At 50.6% G+C, this 18,962-nt stretch overlaps 2 protein-coding genes and 1 pseudogene across 6 annotated transcripts in view; all 3 read right to left on the reverse strand.

Moving 5' to 3' along the window:
* The window catches only part of LOC139603897 (zinc finger protein 436-like), a 450,855-nt pseudogene that overhangs the window by 90,722 nt on the left and 341,171 nt on the right, over positions 1-18,962 (reverse strand).
* The window catches only part of LOC139603874 (zinc finger protein 3-like), a 74,048-nt gene that overhangs the window by 53,386 nt on the left and 1,700 nt on the right, over positions 1-18,962 (reverse strand). For 3 of the 5 annotated variants that reach the window (XR_011683839.1, XM_071454878.1, XM_071454880.1), the window contains exon 1: positions 9,604-10,900. Coding sequence is in view for 2 of the 5 variants with exons in the window: in XM_071454878.1 (XP_071310979.1) it covers positions 9,604-9,894 (291 nt within the window). In the remaining 3 variants the exon portion in view is untranslated. Of the gene's footprint in view, positions 1-7,821; positions 8,491-9,603; positions 10,901-18,962 lie in introns of those variants that run through there. The other 2 variants (XR_011683840.1, XM_071454879.1) reach the window with 2 other exon arrangements.
* On the reverse strand, positions 8,302-9,698 carry LOC139603940 (zinc finger protein 3-like). Its single transcript, XM_071454941.1, has 2 exons — positions 9,600-9,698; positions 8,302-9,135 (listed from the first exon to the last, which is right to left on the reverse strand). The coding sequence occupies exon 2, from the start codon at positions 9,124-9,126 to the stop codon at positions 8,302-8,304; it is 825 nt and encodes a 274-aa protein (XP_071311042.1). The 5' UTR covers positions 9,127-9,135; positions 9,600-9,698.

An 18,962-nucleotide genomic window follows, 5' to 3' on the forward strand; every position in this document is an offset into this window, starting at 1 on the left:
GAGACGGTACTTAAGGCAGCCAAAGAAAGGGTAAGACAGAACATCAGAAATGGATTCGTAACAGGGAATTTAGATGAGAATTTCCCAATTGAGGATCCAAATTGGGACCCTAATTTATTTTGCGGTATGGGGAGACTACGGAAATATCAAGAGTGGATCCAAATAGGAGTTCAGAATGCTGTGCCCAAAACTATAAATTGGTCTAAACTATACAAAGTTCGACAGGAAGGAATCTCCCACTGCGTTTTTGGAGAGGCTTAAGGAGGTAGCAAGAAAATATACAGATCTCCAAATGGACACAGCACAAGCAAAGGTTCAGCTCGCTCTCATATTCTTGGGCCAGTCACAGGACGATATTCGTAGAAAATTGCAAAATTAGAAGGGGAAGAACGAAGGAATTTGAATAAGCTACATGAGGTAGCCTGGAAGGTATATAACAATCGCGAAAGAGAAGCTACTAAAAGGCAGCAGCAGAATCTGTTGGCAGTAATACAAGGAAAAGGGAACCCAAATTTCAGGGGATGTAACAGGAATAGTCAAAATAGGAGACCAGTCAGGCAGGGGTTAAACCTAAATCAATGTGCGTATTGCAAGCGGGAGGGGCATTGGAAGAGACAATGTCCAGACTTGAACAACCAGTTTCACCAGGGCAATCAGTGCCAGCAGGTTACCAAGGGGATGGTTTTGGGGGAGTATACCAGCTGACTAGACACAGAGCCAGTAGAACAAGTTAAGAAACCTGTTATAAATAAACAATTAGGACATAAAGAAGTCAAATTTCTAATAGATACAGGAGCTACTCACTCGGTATTGAATGATTTGCAAGGACAAATTGGGGACAAGCAAACAACAATAGTCGGCGCTACAGGGAAAGAGGAAAAACGGCCATTCTTGCAACCCCAAATTTGTGTTTTGGGAACAAAGTTATAACACGAATTCCTATACGTACCTGAGTGTCCAATTCCGCTTTTAGGGAGAGATTTGCTAGCAAAACTTGATGCGGTAATAACCTTTGAAAATGGGGAGCTTATAATGAAAATACCTGAATCAAAGACGGGACAGATATTAATGATCAAAGAAAAACCTGTTCCCTCTATCCCTAGGGAGGTAGGAGATGCAGTGATTCCCTCTGTATGGGAGACAGATATACCAGGGAAATCTAAATTGGCACAAGCAGTGCATGTAGAGTTAAAAGAAGGGGCGAGGGCTCTACAAGTCAAACACTATTCCATAACACCAGAAGCACGGCAAGGAATAAGTAAAGATTATTGAGAAATTCTTGAAATACCGAATTTTAGAAGAATGTGAACCAGAATTTAATACACCAATATTCCAAATAAAGAAGCCAGATGGTGAATATAGATTAGTGCAGGATTTGGGAGCAATAAATAAAATAACAAAGGACATTTCTCCAGTGGTAACAAATCCTTACACATTGCTAACATCCGTAAAGGAGATATATAAGTGGTTTACTGAAATTGATTTAAAAGATGCCTTTTTCTGCATCCCCCCTTGACAAAGAAAGTAGGAAACTGTTTGCCTGTGAGTTCGAAAACCCAGGGAATGGGAGAAAGACCCAACTCACCTGGACACGATATAAGAACTCGCCGACCCTATTTGGAAACCAACTGGCAAAGGAGCTGGAGATTTGGACCGAGAATGGGCAAGTACCAAGAGACCAATACCTGTTGTTGCAGTATGTTGATGATATACTAATAGCTACAGAAGAAAAGTAACCTGTATAAAGGTAACCATTGAGATTTTAAATTTACTGGGAATGGGAGGTTATAAATATCCAGAGGAAAGGCACAAATTGCCCAACAGACTGTGATCTCCTGGGATGTGAAATTTCACAAGGGCAAATGAAAACTAGGCACTAACCGTATCCAAGCTATTTGTGCTATTCCAGAGCCCCAGAATCTACATGAGCTGCGAGTCTTCCTCGGGATGGCAGGATGGTGTCGCCTGTGGATCATGGACTGTGGACTGATTGTGAAACCCCTGTGTGAAGCTCAGAAGATGCAGCCATTCACCTGGGGCAAGCCACAGAAAGAAGCCTTCCTAAAATTAAAGGAAGCACTGACAACTGCTCCAGCATTAGGCTTACCTGATCTGTCTAAAGATTTTCAGCTGTTTGTCCATGAAAGGCTGCGCCTAGCACTAGGAGTCGTGACCCAAGGTCTGGGAAGCTGGAAAAGGCCGGTGGGCTACTTTTCCAAACAACTTGACAGCATAAGTGCCGGGTGGCCTCCATGTCTGCGGGCAGTCGCAGCCACTGTGATGCTGATACAAGAAGCCAGGAAGCTCACGATGGGAAGGCACATAGATGTCAATGTACCACACATGGTAACCACTGTCTTAGAGCAGAAGGGGGCCATTGGCTATCGCCAAGCAGGATGATGAAATTCCAGGTAGTCCTGACTGAGCAGGGTGATGTCACATTAAAAACAACTAACCTTTTGAATCCAGCTTTGTTCCCAGGTACCACAACTGAAGAAGGCCCATTAGAGCATGACTGTGTGGAGGTAATAGAGTACACCTACTCAGCAAGAGAAGACCTGAAAGACGTCCCACTAGAGCAGCCAGAGTGGGAGCTGTTTACAGATGGGAGCAGCTTCGTGGAAAACGGAACCAGATACGCTGGGTATGCGGTAACAACAGTCAGTACAGCAGTGGAGGCCAAGGCATTACCACCAAATACATCTGCCCAGAAGGCAGAACTGGTTGCTTTAACCAGGACACTAGAATTAAGTGAAGGGAAAAAGGTAAATATCTGGACTGACACAAAATATGCTTTTGGACTGGTGCATGTACACGGAGCACTGTGGAAAGAAAGGGGACTATTGTCCTTCTCTGGGTATGCACATTAAACATCAGGATGCAGTCCTGCAATTGATAAAAGCAGTACAAAAACCTGAACAAGTGGCAATTATACACTGTAAAGCACAGCAATCAGGAAACTCCAAAATCTGTGAGGGAAATCGAAAGGCAGACTGGAGAGCCCGACAGGTTGCTCGAGAGGTGCAAACAACAATGGCATTGATACCTTTATAGCTTAATGTATCCCAATTCAATTTGCCTCCAGAACCAAAATATTCAGTAGAAGATGAGAGACTGGCACGTTTGCTAAATGCACAAAAGAATTCAGAGGGATGGTATGTGACTGCACAAGGACAGATAGTGGTACCCCCTTGATAATGAGAGAAGTTCTACAAATTAAAAATAACGAATGTCATTGGGGTGCAGAGGCATTGGTAAAATTGCTAAAGCAGGGTTGAATTTCGGTACGGATGTTAACAATGGCAAAATCAGTAATGTCAAAATGTGATATCTGCTTGAAAAACAACCCAGTGGCTAGACGACAGGCACAGCTAGGACGAATTCGGATAGGAATAGAGCCAGGAGACTATTGGCAGGTAGATTTTGTAGACTTGCCAAGAACTCGAGGATACAAATACCTGTTAGTGGGGGTTGACACATTCTCTGGGTGGCCAGAAGCCCTTCCGTGTCGCACCAACCAAGCAAAGGAAACAGTAAAGTGGTTACTACAGGAGATTATTCCCAGGTTCGGGGTGCCCCTAGGGTATCATCAGATAGGGGGCCCCATTTCATAGCTACAGTAGTAAGAGAGGTAAGTAGATTGCTGGGGATAACTTGGGACCTCCACACACCATGGAGACCCCAGTCGAGTGGACAGGTAGAGAGGATGAATCAGACACTAAAGAGGCAAATCAGTAAAATATGCCAAGAAGCCAAATTGCAGTGGCCCCAGGCTTTGCCAATAGCACTGCTGAGGATTCGGATAAAGCCTAGGAGTGGGATGTCAGTCAGCCCTTAGGAGATATTGCATGGGAAACCATATGAATCTCCTGAGCCTAACCCTAATGTGCACGTCACAGGAAAGCAGGAAGTGTATAATTATGTTCTGTCTCTCGGGAAAACTTTAGCTCGGCTCCGGAGCATCCTCGTGTGGAATAGACCGCTGACTCTCGAGAACCCAGTTCATAACATACATCCAGGAGACGAGGTGTACATCAAGAACTGGAACGAAGAACCGCTGAAAGAAAAGTGGAGTGGGCCCCACCAGGTACTGCTGACCACCTTTACAGCAGCCAAAGTAGCCGGCGTGGACCCCTGGATTCACTACACCCGAGTGAAGAAAATCCATCCTGGATCACAGACTGTGTAAACTGTGGAACCAACAAGGCTGCAGATAAGATGTGTTTAATTACTTTGAGAATGCTATCAGTAATTGTGCCAATGGTATGGTCATTAATGTCTTTGGGATGTGGAATGCAAAAAGATCAACTAAACACTTTTCATTCTAGAATGAAGAGAGAGGTACAAGCAGAAACACAGGTGATAAAGGTTTCTAATGCAGTTTGGGCTGAGAATGTAATGATTGGATTAGTCAAAGACTTTGCCAAAATGCAAAACACCTGTAGAATAACTGCCTGTATACCAATACCAAAGGCAGCAGGAGACCCAGTAAATTGGGGAATCATAACATCAAAACTACCTGAAATACAAAACAACAAAACAATTGCATGCAAACAGGTACCCGAGTCGAGGCAAGTAGTCAAGGAAACTTGGGAGAAAAGAGGAACATGGATGAAACCCATGGGCCAGAAAGACTGTATTCTAAGTGCTGGCACACTAGGAACCCCTATGGGAGAATCAGGAGGCATCACACAATGGCAATGCTATTTGCCACACTATAAAAAGATTACAGAAAATGTTACAGAAACCACTCTGGTATGGAAGTGTGAGGCCAAGGATCAGAAAGGTCAGACAGCCTTGGGACAGTGCGTGGTCTGTGAGTATCCTTCAAAGATTCCAATGTATGGCAAACACCCCTTGGTGCATTAAGTGGGAAGGCTCCGGGAATGAAACAGATCCAGCAGTAACAAACACTGCCACCAGTAGCAGAACGAGGGCAGACCAAGTAAGTTGGTGGGCATGTAATAAAACTTATGACTGCACTTCTGATGATGCAGAGATAAAGCAGATGCCACCTCTGGCAATAGCCCTACAAACTGGCTGTGCTTGCAGAGGGATCAAACATAAACAAGGCAGAGGGAATTATAAAGCAGTTGTAGGATGTACCAGGAGTACAGTCCGAGGTCCAGGACAATTTGTATGGGCAGCAAGCGATGGCACCTGGACAACACATCTGCCTGTAGATGGGAAAGTAAAGGAAATTACTTTAGGCCTCCCAGCCTCATGTCCAATTTAGAAAAAGTCCCCATTTAACGGAAAACATGAACTTGTGCAGATAAGAGCAAGACGAGAAGTTCTAGACAATGAAAATCCAGATGACACTTGGCAAGAACCCTCTAGTGGAGTGAAATTTGGGTGGGCCCTAGAGTCTTTGCTTGGTCCTATAGCAAACTATCAGAGTAGAAGATGCTGTACAAACTTACAGGTCAGATAGATAGACTGGCAAGAGTCACCCGGGAAGGATTTAAAGAAGTAAACGTACAATTACAAGGCACCACAAAAATGACTTTACAAAATCGATTAGCCTTAGATTTGTTACTCCTGAAAGAGCATGGAGTATGTGGATTTTTAAAGGGACGGGTTGGTCATTGCTGCGTTCACATCCCAAATGTAACTGCAGATGTAGAATATGACATCAATCAGTTGAAACAAAGAGAGCATGAAGCACAAGAAGAGCAAAAGGATTTGACTACGACCTGGCTAGGCAAAATCTTTAAAGGGCTAGGGTGGAATGTGAGTTCATGGATTAAATCTATCATTGAGAGTGTGATGATCTTACTAATTGTATTCTTAGCAATTTGGTTAGTTCACAGCATCTTGAAAGGAGAGATACAGAAGAAAACGTCCTGGAACCAGAAGATAATAAAGGCTCTGACACGAGATCCACGCCCACCATCTTCTGGTTCTCCAGTTCGTGACAGCATCCACGACAACGTTTACATCAACCATGGACTTGAAGAACGTCAAGAATAAATTGAGAAATAAAGGACTGTATCAAGTGAAAACATTTACACCTATAGTCAAGTGAAAATGCTTTCAAAGGGGGGAGAATGATAGTGGGGCCCTGGAAAAATGTCAAAAATAGACTCTGAAAATGTTAGGCTTTGTGCTTGCCAGATCATGTGAAATTGCACCTGCGTAAGCAGAACATGATAAATGATATAATTGTTAGATGTGATGATTGTTTAGTAATTAAATATAATTATTGTTTAATCATAAGAAGAATCATGAGGAACTATGTTAGAAGTTTGAGGGGGGCCACGAGGAGCCCATGCTTGGCTGAAATCTATGTATACAATAGAACAATTGAAGTTCAGTCATTAACATGAAAGTTATATAAGGATAGAATATAAAAACATGTTCATCCCAAACCCATGTCGGAGTCAGATTTGGGTTGGTACCCCTGACACCCAGAGCTCTTCAATAAAAGCACCTGCATATAATCATTCTGGTGATTATGTGTTTCTGAACGCTAATATACCCAGTAAAGTGTTAAACCCTTCCCAGTTGCTGTGCATGAGGCTCTGTGAATATGCACCAGGCTGATGTAAGGGGAAAGGTATTTCAGGGGATCCCTGAAGGTAACAGGGTGCTCCTGGCTGAGTGCCAAGATGCACCCAGTTTACATCTTCCAAGAACTGTTTAGCATGGCTCTGCCCTGGATCTGCCTTTTTAGAGCATGCAGATTCCTTGGCTGTGGTTTTAGTCCATTCTCTTTATCACCTCCAGGTTTTGGGCCTTGGTGCACTCTGCCTTCAGACAGGGAGTGCTGATAGTTGGCAGATCTGTACAGGTGTCCTCATCCCGTGTGCATTGGATGTTATCCCATCCAAGCAGGCAGTTTAACACAAGCAGCTATTTCACTGAGCTTAATTAACGACAGAAATAAAAACTATAGAACAAAGTTACTTTAAAAAACAGTCCCAGCCCATATTTGCTCCCAGTCTGTGTGGTCCTGATCCATATGGTCCCAGTCCCTGGGATCCCAGTCCATACAGTCCCAGTCCATATTTGATCCCACTTCAGGCTATCCTGGTCTGGAGGGTTCTGATCCACAGGATCCCCATCCATGTGATCCCCATCCATGTGATCCCAGTCCATATTTGATCCCAGTCCGTATTTGATCCCAGTCCGTATTTGATCCCAGCCCATATTTGATCCCAGTCTGTGGGGTCCTGCACACACTCCCTGGGTCTGGAATTCCAGTTCCCAGCAAGGAAAAAATGTTCCTGCCCTTGAACTTCCTTCCTATCCCCTCAACAAATTGCAATAAAATTATAAACAAAGAAATAATAATTGAAATTAAATAAATTATAATAAAAATAAAATATAAAAATCTCAACTCTTCTTTCCAATGATTCAACTCCAACAATGATTCAACTCAAACCAACAATAACTATTACTATAATATTACCAATGCATATAAATAAACAAATTATATATCAAGAAATACCTTTTGAAAATTTTAACTCGATGACTAATGTACTTTAGATAAAAAATATGTAAAGAAATTAACATGTAATCTAACACCTCTTAGTTAAACAATTCATATTACAAATATACTAAACACAAAACCAAACACCAGTACAATTTCTCAGACATTTCAACCAAACAATTAAACTTTAATAACATCCTTAAGTACTCTTGAAAAATTAAAATTATTTTTAAAACATTAATTGTGTGCAGGTGGTTTTATTTTGATATTGGTTTTTGGATTGTTTGGGTTAGATGATTTAAAAAATGGGATTTTTATAGGAATTGAATCAGCTGAGAAGGTGGCACTCTGCAAACAGAACTGACTGAAAATGAACGGGACAGAAATCAGTAACTCTGAAAGTTTTATTTGCTATCAAATACATCCCACACACCCAGCCCCACACAATCCCCATCCCACTGCTCCAAATTGAGATCCCACTTCTCCCAATCTCCTTCCAACTCCATCTCAACTTGACAGTTGTGGAATGGAGTGAGTTTGGCATGGGATTGAGTTTTTTGAGGAAGGAACAAGCAATCTGAGGTGGAATTGAGCCCTTTTTGGGTTAAAATTCAGTTATTTTCAGTGGAATTAGAGTGGTTTTGAGGTGACTGTTCCATCCCAATGGACTTTTGGAGGACAGAGAGATGGAGAAGAGAAAAAAATTCAGGTCAAACCAAAGGAGAAGCAGCCAGGAGTGTCCCCAACATGGATCACAGGGAATGTGAGTGACCAGGGCTGTGCCCAAAGTGCCTCCTCCAGTGGGGGATGGAGCTGCAGCAGCGCATGAAGCTCTTCCCGCACTCGGGGCACTCGCAGGGCTTCCCTTACCGGTGCCTCCGTTGGTGTTTGGTCAAGTTAGAGCTGCAGGAGAAGCTCTTCCCACACTGGGGACACTCGTAGGGCCTCTCCCCAGTGTGGATGCGCCGGTGGGTGACGAGGGTGCAGTTGTGCCTGAATCCCTTCCCACAGTCGGGGCATTGGAATGGCCTCTCCTCTCTGTGAATCTGATAGTGCTGGAGGAGATGGGAGCTGGTCAGAAACCTCTTCCTGCATTTATCACACTCGTAGGGCCTCTCCCCAGTGTGGATGCGCCGATGGGTGATGAGGGCGGAGTTACGCTTGAATCCCTTCCCACAGTCGGGGCATTGGAAGGGCCTCTCCTCTGTGTGACTCTGATAGTGCAGGAGAAGATCAGAGATGGTCTGAAACCTCTTCCCACACTTGGAGCACTCATAGGGCCTCTCCCCCGTGTGGGTCCTCTGGTGCCTGATCAGGCTGGAGCTGCAGCTGAAGCTCTTCCCACACTCCCCACACTCGTAGGGCCGTTCCCCAGTGTGGATCCTCTGGTGCCTGATCAGCTCGGAGTTCCACCTGAAGCTCTTCCCACACTCCACGCACGTGTGGGGCTTCTCCCCATCATGGAGCTGCTCATGGAGCACCAGCTCTGAGCTCTGGCTCCATCTCCGGCCGCCTTCCCGGCCCAGGCTGGCTCTTTCCCCCTCACATCCCCGCCATCTGCGTTTGCAGCCCCTCCTCGTGCGGCATCTCCGGGCCTTTTCCTCCCCGTTGGCTTCCTGCGCCGTGGAGCTGCTCAAAACGGCCTCTGCCACCAGGTTCTGCCGCGGGCATTTGTCCTCCCTGCTCTCCATGCTCAGCTCCTGCCCTGGGCGAGGAAGGACAAGGACAGCATGGGATTTGCCTCCGTGCCACAGGCAAGGGCAACGAGATCCCCCCAGGCCGTCTCTGGGGACGCACTGCCCCCTCTTGGCTCTCCCCATTTCGGGATGCCGGGGCTCTTTGGGCTCCCGGGCTCCCTTCTCCCCTCATTCTCTGCTCTGCGCTGCAGCGGCTCCAAGGAGTCCCCCCTGCCCCTCTCCAGGCTCTTGAGGCTCCCGCCAATGGCGGCGCTCCCCCCTCTCTGGCCTCCCCACTTTGGCCTCCTGGGGCACACAGGGCTCTGCTCCTCCAGGCTGCCTCTGCCGGCAGCCGCCACCGCCACCCCCCGATGTCCCCCCGAGGGGCCTTTTCCGCTCAGCCTTGGACTTCTTCATTCTCCAAACATCCCCCCAAAAACCCAACCCAGGGACCCCTGGGATATCCAGGCCGGACTCCCCCTCCCCACTTACCTGCGCCATGAGGGAGGCGATGATCCCACAGGTGGGGGCTGTGAATTCAGGCAAGGCTGGAAAGCATGGTTCCCCCAGCTCACCCTTGATCCGCCTTTGTCCCTCCTCTTCCTCTTCCTCCCACTCCTCCTCTGTCTTATCTCCCCCTCCTTCTTCTCCTCCATCCTTCCTCCCTCTCCTCCTCCCCCCTAACCCCGCCTCCTTCACTGCTCTTTCTCCTCCCGCTCCTCCTCTTCCATCCCCCCTCCTCCTCCTCCCCTGTCTTATCCCCACCACCATCTCCTCTTCCATCCCGCCCCTTCCATCCCTCCCCCTCCTCCTCCCCCCTTACCCCGCCTCCTCCTCCCCCTCCATCCCTGCCCTTCCCTCCCTCCTCCTCCTCCCCCAGCAGCAGCCACACCCTCGGTGCCCCGTTCCCGCAGCCCTCGCAGCCCGCGGCAGCAGCGGCCATGGAGCCGGGCCAGGTCGGCATGGGCAGCGCGGGGCTCTCGGCTGCTCCCAGCCGCTGCGGGCGGGGGGAACCCGGCCCGGGCCAAAGGAGAGGCAAACTGGGCAAACTGGGGGCTGCACATCCAAACTGGGCCTTGCTGGGGACCCTGCCTGGCCCCTGCCAGCCCTTGGGGCTCCTCTCAGCACATCCGCCAGGGGGGAACGCACACAGGCCTGGGGGATCCCAGCAGTGGCAGCACTGCCAGGGACTGGGCTGCACTGGGATCGTACTGGGAGCGACTGGGGCTGTGCTGGCTTTGTACTGACATCAGACTGGGATCATACTGCCGTATCAGGGCAGACTGTGATTGCACCTAGGGACACTGGGATCATACTGGGAGTGAGTAGGAGCCTGTGGGGGGCACTTGAGACCATGTTAGGGACAAATGGGATTTACTGGGATGAACTGGGATGGTGCTGAGTATTACTGGGAGTAGCTGTGAACAACTGGGGACATGCTAGGAGCAACTGGGAGGAACTGGAACTGAATGGGTGCATGCTGGGGGTGATTGGAAACTGCTGGGCTTATACTGGGGTGAACTGGGATCATGCTGGAGCTGACTGGGATCATTCTGGCAGTGAGTGCCACTACACTGAGGCTGACTGGGAGTGCTTGGGAGCAAATGGGATCATACTGGAAGGAACTGCAAAGACGCTGGAGGGAACTGGGCTACACTGGGACATACTGGGAGTGCCTGGAAGAAAAGTGAGGGTGAAAGAGAGCAACTGGAACCATGTGGAGCACAACTGGTTCATACTGGCAGGGACTGGGAGCAAACTGGGGCCATATTTGGATCATACGGGGAGGGACTGGACTAATACTGGGAGGATCTGAGAGGGACTGGGAGCACACCCTGCACATCATCCCCCAGACTGGGCCTGACTGGGAGCAACTGGGAGCACGCTGGCAGCAAATGGCATCATACTGGGACTGACTGGGCTGATCTAGGGAGCAACTGGAACCATACTGGAGGCAGCTGGGACCATACTGGGAGAGACTGGAAGCAACTGGGATTATACTGGGACCACACTGGGAGGGCTGGCATGTGACTGGGATCAAACTGGAGCTTACTGAAACATACTGGGAGTGTCTCTAACCATACTGGGGGCACTGGAACCACACTGGGAACAGCTGGGACCATGCTGGGAGCAACTGGGACGATGCTGGGGGAAACTGAATCTACCCTGGAGGCAACTGGGCACGACTGGGACCCTGCTGGGAGGGACTGGGACTATTCTTGGGGCAACTGGGATCATCATGGGAAGAACTGGGAACAGCTGGAATTATGCTGGGAGCAACTGGGATCACACTGGGATCCCAGTGAGAGCAGCTGAGTCCATGCTGGGTTACACTGGGATCTCACTGAGAGCGACTGGAATCACACTGGGATTGACTGGGAGTGGCTGGTTTTGTGGATTTTGGGGGTTTGGATTTTGGGGGATTTTCTTGGCATTTTGAGGGGGAGTTTTCTGGGGGTGGTTGGGGGTTTATTGAAATTTCTTGTGGCTTTTTTTGAATTTTGGGGGTTTTACTGGTATTTTGTTGGGATTTTTTGGGATTCTCAGAAATTCCTGGGGTTTTATTGGGATTTTTAGGAGATTTTTGGGCATTTTATTGGAATTGTGGTGGCATTCAGGGGGATTCATTGGGGATTTGGGGATTTTTGGTGGGATTTGGGGGTTTTGGGTGTTGCCAGGATTTCTTTGGATCTTGGGGAAGATTTTTTGTGATTTTTTCTGATTTTGGGGACATCTTTGAGGGATTTGCCGAGTTTAATTTGGATTTTTGGGGTTTTTGGGATTCCAAAGGATTTTGTGGGCTTTTATTTGGATTCTAGAGTGTTCTAATGGGATTTTGAGAGATTTAATTGGGATTTTGTGGGTTTTATTGGGGCTTTCACTGTCACCCTGAGTTTTTAAGATTTTCTAAGCCTTCTGATGTTGACATTCTTGTAGTGAATTTTCTCACACACTTTCTGTAAATAACTTATTGTTTTGCATTCCTTTATGGAGGAGGAGAGAGTTGATGGACTGTTGGTTTAACCAGTGGCATTGGAGAGGTGCCACTGTCACCCTCCAATCCACTGTCACTTTTGGAAAACTATAAATGTTGGAGTCAGAAAATAAACGGCCTTTTTTTTTCCTCTTTCACCTTGAGAACGGTGTGAGCGTGTGTTCCTTTGTGTCCTATAGCGACATCTGGTGACCCTGACGTGTGTATTGCAGCAGATTGCGGTGAGGTTTTCCCCCCCCTCTCTTTGGTGCTTTGCCTGCGGTTCTTGGGGTAATGGCGAGCGCTGTGGGTTTTGAGGAGGATCTCCTCCTTTTGGATCTTTGGAGGGGGGTCCTGGAGTGGAAACAGATTTCTGTTTCCTGGGATGACTTTGAGAGGTTGTTTCTGTGGGCCCGGGAGCGAGGGTTTCTTTCGGGTCCTGAGAGGGTGTTCTCCAGGGAGGAGTGGTCTCGTGTGGGGACCCGCCTCATGGAGGCCCTTTTTGACGATTGCACGCTAGATGCGGGACCGCTGCTGGTGCAGTGGAAGAGATGTGTGGAGCTTTGGGAGGGGTCTGGCTCTTGTACCCCTCGGAGTTCCCAGGGAAGCTCTTCTGCCTCGGACCTGGAGGAGGGGGAGTTTGAATTTTTGTCCGATGTGGAGTCCCCCTCCCCGCCTCCGGACGGTGTGCTGGGGGGCGGAGCCCCGTGGGTTTCTGCGGGCTCTGTGAATTCGGCGGGCCGTCCTCGTCCTGCTTCGCCCGGCGTGGGCGGTGGGGTGGGGGACGGGTTGCCTTTTCTTTGTGCCTTTCCGGTTCTTGAGGGCCAGCCTCCGCCTCGGCTTGAGTCTGGTTCGGTGACGACCTGGTGTCCGAATTGCGGGGTTTCCACGAAGTTCCCCCTGGACACGGCGGGGGCGGGGTCGCCCACCTCCGGGCCGGGCTCATCGGCGGGGGGGGGTGACTTCGCCCGTCCCTGGTCCTGCGCAGCCTGCTGGGCATGCGCAGTCTGTGGAAGCACCCGGGGGCGGGATGTCACCTGCCCCTGGGCCAGCGCAGCCCGCTGAGCGTGTGCAGTCGGTGGACGCACCCGGGGGCGGGGCGTCGGTCGGCGTTCTGTCTGGTCCCGCTCCGGTGGGCGGGCAGCCCATCCCTCTCTGCTCGGTGGGGGCGGGTACCGGCTGGGCGGTCTTGTGATTTGGGACGGACCCTCATAGGGGGCTTGCCGGGCTCCCTAGTGCCATCCCGCAGCGACTCAGCTGCGCGGGCTGCGTCTGTCTCGGCGTCCCGTCCCTCCCCTGTGTCGGGGGCCGGGGGCCCCGCGCCGGTCTCGTCCCGGCCCGCGCCGGATTTGCGGGCCGGGACGGTACCTGTGTCCTTCGGGGCGCCCCCTGCTGGAGCTGTAACACGACAGGGCGCTGGGGTGTTTACCTTTAGCGCACCTGTTGACGTGACCAGCGGGAGGCCGGCGGGTGCCTGGGGCCACGGCACTTCCTCGTCGAATTTGTGGACGCTTCCTGCCTGTCAGGTGACTGTGCGTCCCAGGCATCCCGAACGTTTTTGGCGAGAGGCGAAAACCAAGACTGACGAGATGAATGAGCCTGTTTCCTCGCGGCACCTGCAGGGTCGCGGGGCGGGCTCCTTTGGCTCTGCCGGTGCTGCGGGGGGCCCAGGGCCGAGTGGTGTTGGCCTGGCTCCCAGGCGACTTTCGTCTTTTGCCCCTGTTGGGCCTGAGGACCAGGGAGCGTCAGGTGCGGTGGCTTTGCCAGGGGATCCTCAGGTTTTCCCTGTGCTCAGGGGTGTTGCTCATAACACCTATGAACCCCTTTCATATAAGCTAGAGAAGGAGCTCCGTGAGGCAGTTGCTCAGCATGGTTTGGGGTCCGCTGAGGTTATGCGGACTCTCCGGAGGGTTGATTCAGACAGGCTGACGCCTTACGATATCCGTTGTGTGGCACGTTCTCTTTTTGACCCTGTGCAGTATGGTGTCTTTGAAACCAAGTGGGCTCGGTTGGCGGCCCACGCAGTGTCGCGGAATGCTGCACTGGGTCCGCAGGACCCCAGGCGTGGGGTTGTCGCTGACATGCTGCTGGGAACAGGGCTTTATGAGGATGTTCAAGGGCAGGTTGGATTTGATCCCCTTGTGCTTGAACAGTGCCACTCGCTGGGCATGGCTGCGATTGTTCAGACCCTGGAAATGGCTGCTCCGAGGCCGCCGTTCCCGACCATTGTCCAGGGGGATGACGAGCCTTTCATGACGTTTGCGGAAAGGCTGATTGCATCCGTGGAGAGGCAGGTGCCTGATCCTGTGGCAAGGAGCGTTACAATTACGAACCTTGTCAAGTGCAATTGCAATGCTGCTTGTAGGAAAGTCATAGTGGCTCTGCCTGGTGATCCTACTGTCTCTGAGATGGCGGAGGCCTGTGCAGACATCGTCCCCCAGGATCGGAAGTTGGCTGCCGTGGCTGCCGCTGTGCAGCCGGTTTGGACGGCGCCGCAGGGCAAGCGGCCGCAGCGGGGGATTGCACAGGCTGGCAAGAAGCAGGGGAAGAAAGCGCAGAAGGTGAAGTTCCCCATGTTCTTGTGTGGTCGGTGTGGTAGGCCAAATCATATGTCTGATGTGTGCAAGGCGACTGTTCATGCTAATGGCCAAGCTTTGCCAGGCTCGGGAAACGGCAAGCGGAGCGCGCAGGGGAGACGCGTGCGGACACAAGCTTCTCTCCAGACCCCGGTGCCGATGGAGGTCTCCTTTGCCGGCTTGCAGCCAGCACCCGTGGATCAGCAGGAGTGGATGTCTGCACCGCAGCAACAGTTGTGTTAGAGTCTTCTCAGATATGCAAGGTTCCCCTGGATGCCTTTGGTCCCTTGGGTGGGGGCATGAGTGCTCTCCTTATGGGGAGGTCTAGTGCCACCCTTCAGGGCATCATTGTGCACCTGGGGCTCATCGATGCGGATTTCACGGGGCAGATTTGTGCCATGGTCTCCACACCCACCCCCCCTGTCACGATCCCGAAAGGGACACGGCTTGCTCAACTTGTGCCTTTCAAGTCCTCTGTTTGCAGGTCGGCTGATCAGTCGCGTGGAGCTGGCGGTTTTGGCTCCACTGGGCCACCTCAAGTTCACTGGACTGCTGTCCTGACCAAGGACCGTCCCGAGATGCTGTGCACCCTGTCTGTTCCTGGTGCGATGCCGCCAGAAGTCCGCGTTCGTGGGCTTCTCGACAGCGGTGCTGACGTCACGGTTCTCTCCCTTGTGACCTGGCCCTCAGAGTGGCCCTTGGATCCAGTGGGGACATCTGTCGCTGGCCTGGGAGGGACGGCGCAATGTTATGTGAGCCAACGGCCTGTGTTGGTCACGAACCCAGAGGGACAGGTGGCCTGGGTTAGGCCTCATGTTACTTCTACTCCTGCCAACCTGTGGGGGAGGGATGTTCTGTCTGCTTGGGGGGTGCGCATTGGGACGGATTTTTGATGGGGGCCACTGCAGTGAAGGGCGCAGAATGTCCGACGCCTCCTATACGGTGGCTGGTTGACAAACCTGTATGGGAAAAGCAGTGGCCCCTCCCTGAAGAGAAGTTGAATGCCCTTCGGAATCTGGTGCAGGAGCAGTTGGACCAGGGTCATCTGGAGCCTTCCACCAGCCCCTGGAACACCCCTGTCTTCTGCATCAAAAAGAAGTCTGGGAAATGGAGGTTGTTGCAAGACCTCCGAAAGGTTAATGCCGTGATGGAAAGCATGGGAACATTGCAGGCGGGCATGCCATCGCCTACCATGCTTCCTGCAGACTGGCCGGTCCTCATTGTGGATCTGAAGGATTGTTTCTTTACAATTCCTTTGCATCCCGATGACAGACCGAAGTTTGCCTTCTCAGTGCCAGCAATTAACGAGGCTGAGCCTGCACAGAGGTATCAATGGAGGACATTGCCTCAGGGCATGCGCAATTCTCCGGCCATATGCCAGTGGTATGTGGCCCGTGCCTTGTCTGGAGTTCGCAGGCAGTTTCCTGATGCACGTCTGTATCATTATATGGACGACATTTTGGTGGCTGCGTCCACCCAGGACGAGCTGCTGAGGATTCAGCCTCGGTTGCTTGATGCTTTGCATGCTCAGGGACTGCAGGTGGCTCCGGAGAAGGTCCAACAGCAACCACCTTGGAAGTATTTGGGGGTCAAAATTCTGGAACGGACGATCCGTCACCAGGAGGTGCAATTTGTGCATCCTGTGAGGACACTGAATGATGTTCAGAAATTGGTGGGTGTCATCACTTGGTTGCGTCCGTATTTGGGAGTAACCGATGCGCAGCTGTCTCCTCTGTATGATTTGTTGAAAGGAGACGGTGATCTAAAATCACCTCGCACACTGACCCCTGAGGCGCATAAGGCGTTGGAGGTGGTTCAGCGAGCTGTTTCGGCTTGCCAAGTTTATCGCATTGATCCCTCCGTTGATGTCACTGTGTTCGTCACCACTCCAGATTCATATCCCACAGGTATCATTGGTCAGTGGAGTGACAATTGGTCTGATTCCTTGCACATTTTGGAATGGGTTTTCCTGCCCCATCAGCCGCAGAAGACGGCAACTGCATTGTTTGAATTGATCGCTCGCTTGATAATCAAATGCCGGCAACGGTGTTTGCAATTGATGGGTGCGGATCCCGCAAAGATCATACTCCCGGTGCAACGGGAGGATTTTGATTGGAGCTTTGCAAACAGTGTGTCCCTGCAGAGTGCTCTGGAAAATTTCTCTGGGCAGATCACTTATCATCTGCCCAGCCATAGGCTACTGCATATGGCAAAATCCACAAAAATCTCTTTGCGGCCCAAAAATAGCCAGGAACCCGTGCAAGGACCCACTGTCTTCACTGATGGTTCAGGGAGGACTGGGAAGGCCATTGTTACCTGGAGGGACGGATCTGAGTGGCAGGTTCTGGAAGGCCACGAGGATGGGTCAGCCCAGTTGGTTGAACTGAGGGCTGCTGTCATGGCATTTGAAAGATTCTCCCAGGAGCCTTTCAACTTGGTCACGGATTCCGCCTATGTGGCTGATATCGCACAGCGGTTGGGTCATTCGGTCTTGAAGGAGGTCAGTAGTCCTGCCTTGTTTCAGTTACTGAAGACCTTGTGGTGTGCCATTCAGGCCCGGGTTCATCCATTCTATGTTCTGCATGTGAGGAGTCACACCACTTTGCCGGGCTTTATAGTGGAAGGTAACGCGAGGGCTGACAAGCTGGCTAACCCAGCGTGGGTAGCGCCTCAGCCTGATACACTCGTGCAGGCCAAGGCATCGCATGGGTTTTTCCACCAAAACGCACATACCCTGCAGAAGCAGTTTCAGCTGATGCCAACTGAGGCTCGTGACATTGTTGAGTCATGCGATGACTGCCATGCACTTGCCCCGCCTTTGCCGGCAGGGGTGAACCCCAGAGGCCTTAGGGCCTTGGAGCTTTGGCAGACCGATGTCACCCTGGTTGCCGAGTTTGGCCGGCTCAAGTATGTGCATGTCACTGTGGACACGTTCTCCTCTGCGATGTGGGCTTCGGCTCACACTGGGGAGAAGGCCCGCGATGTCCTTGCCCACTGGAGGCAGGCCTTTGCCGTTTTGGGCATACCTTCTGCGGTGAAAACCGACAATGGTCCTGCTTACGCATCACAAAAGGTGCGGCAGTTCCTGCGGTTGTGGGGTGTTTCGCACAAGTTTGGGATCCCTCATTCCCCGACTGGTCAAGCTATTGTAGAACGCGCTCATGGTACTCTGAAGCGGGTTCTTCAAAAACAAAAACGGGGAATGCAGGGTGAAACCCCGCACAGTCGGTTGGCAAAAGCTTTGTACACAATCAATCATCTCACTGTGCCACAGAACTCAAATAACCCTGTCATTTTGAATCACCATCTCTCGTTGCAGGCTGCGGACGAGGCACATCAGCCTCGAGCGAAGGTTCGGGTGCGGAATTTAGTCACCAAACAGTGGGAAGGTCCCTACGACCTTATCGCTTCGGGGCGCGGGTATGCTTGTGTATCCACAGATACTGGGGTACGCTGGGTACCTTCGAAATGTGTTCGCCCTGACCTGCGACCGCAGAGGCAGAATCCAGCCAATGAGCAAGACGGAGACCGTGACCAACCTGAAAGGGATCAAGCGGGCGGATCATTGAGTGATGACTCAGATGCAGATGACGGGAGTGATCGCTCTGATGATTCGTCCGCAAGTGGACACTGAGCATTGTTCATGTTTTCCTTTTTACATTGTTCATTTCCTTTTCTTTTTCTTTTTAAATGGAAAAAGGGTGAGATGTCACCCTGAGTTTTAAGATTTTCTAAGCCTTCTGATGTTGACATTCTTGTAGTGAATTTTCTCACACACTTTCTGTAAATAACTTATTGTTTTGCATTCCTTTATGGAGGAGGAGAGAGTTGATGGACTGTTGGTTTAACCAGTGGCATTGGAGAGGTGCCACTGTCACCCTCCAATCCACTGTCACTTTTGGAAAACTATAAATGTTGGAGTCAGAAAATAAACGGCCCTTTTTTTTCCTCTTTCACCTTGAGAACGGTGTGAGCGTGTGTTCCTTTGTGTCCTATAGCGACATTTCACGGCTTTTAAGGAGATTTTGGTGCCTCTCAGCCCTTCCCCACACCCAGGGAATGCCCCAAAGCCCTCCTAAAATTCCACTAAAACCCCACAAAATCCCCAAAAATTACAAGATAAACCTCAAAAACCCCAGAGAATCACCAAACATCCCAGTGGAACTCAGCAAAATTTAAAAAACTCCCCAATTTTTCAATAAATCCTTCCCCAAAAAACCTACACAACCCCAACAAAACACCAAAAATCCAAAACACCCCAAATCAACAAAATCCCCCAAAATCACATTGCCATCACAAAA

This window comes from Agelaius tricolor, unplaced genomic scaffold, assembly GCF_023055355.1.
Source record: "Agelaius tricolor isolate 1412-34295 unplaced genomic scaffold, bAgeTri1.0.p SCAF_42, whole genome shotgun sequence".
NCBI classification, from domain to species: domain Eukaryota; kingdom Metazoa; phylum Chordata; class Aves; order Passeriformes; family Icteridae; genus Agelaius; species Agelaius tricolor.

What these genes read in the sequence shown, in the direction of transcription:
- LOC139603940 (XM_071454941.1), bottom strand. Translation starts at nt 9,126, where the DNA reads ATGGAGAGCAGGGAGGACAAATGCCCGCGGCAGAACCTGGTGGCAGAG.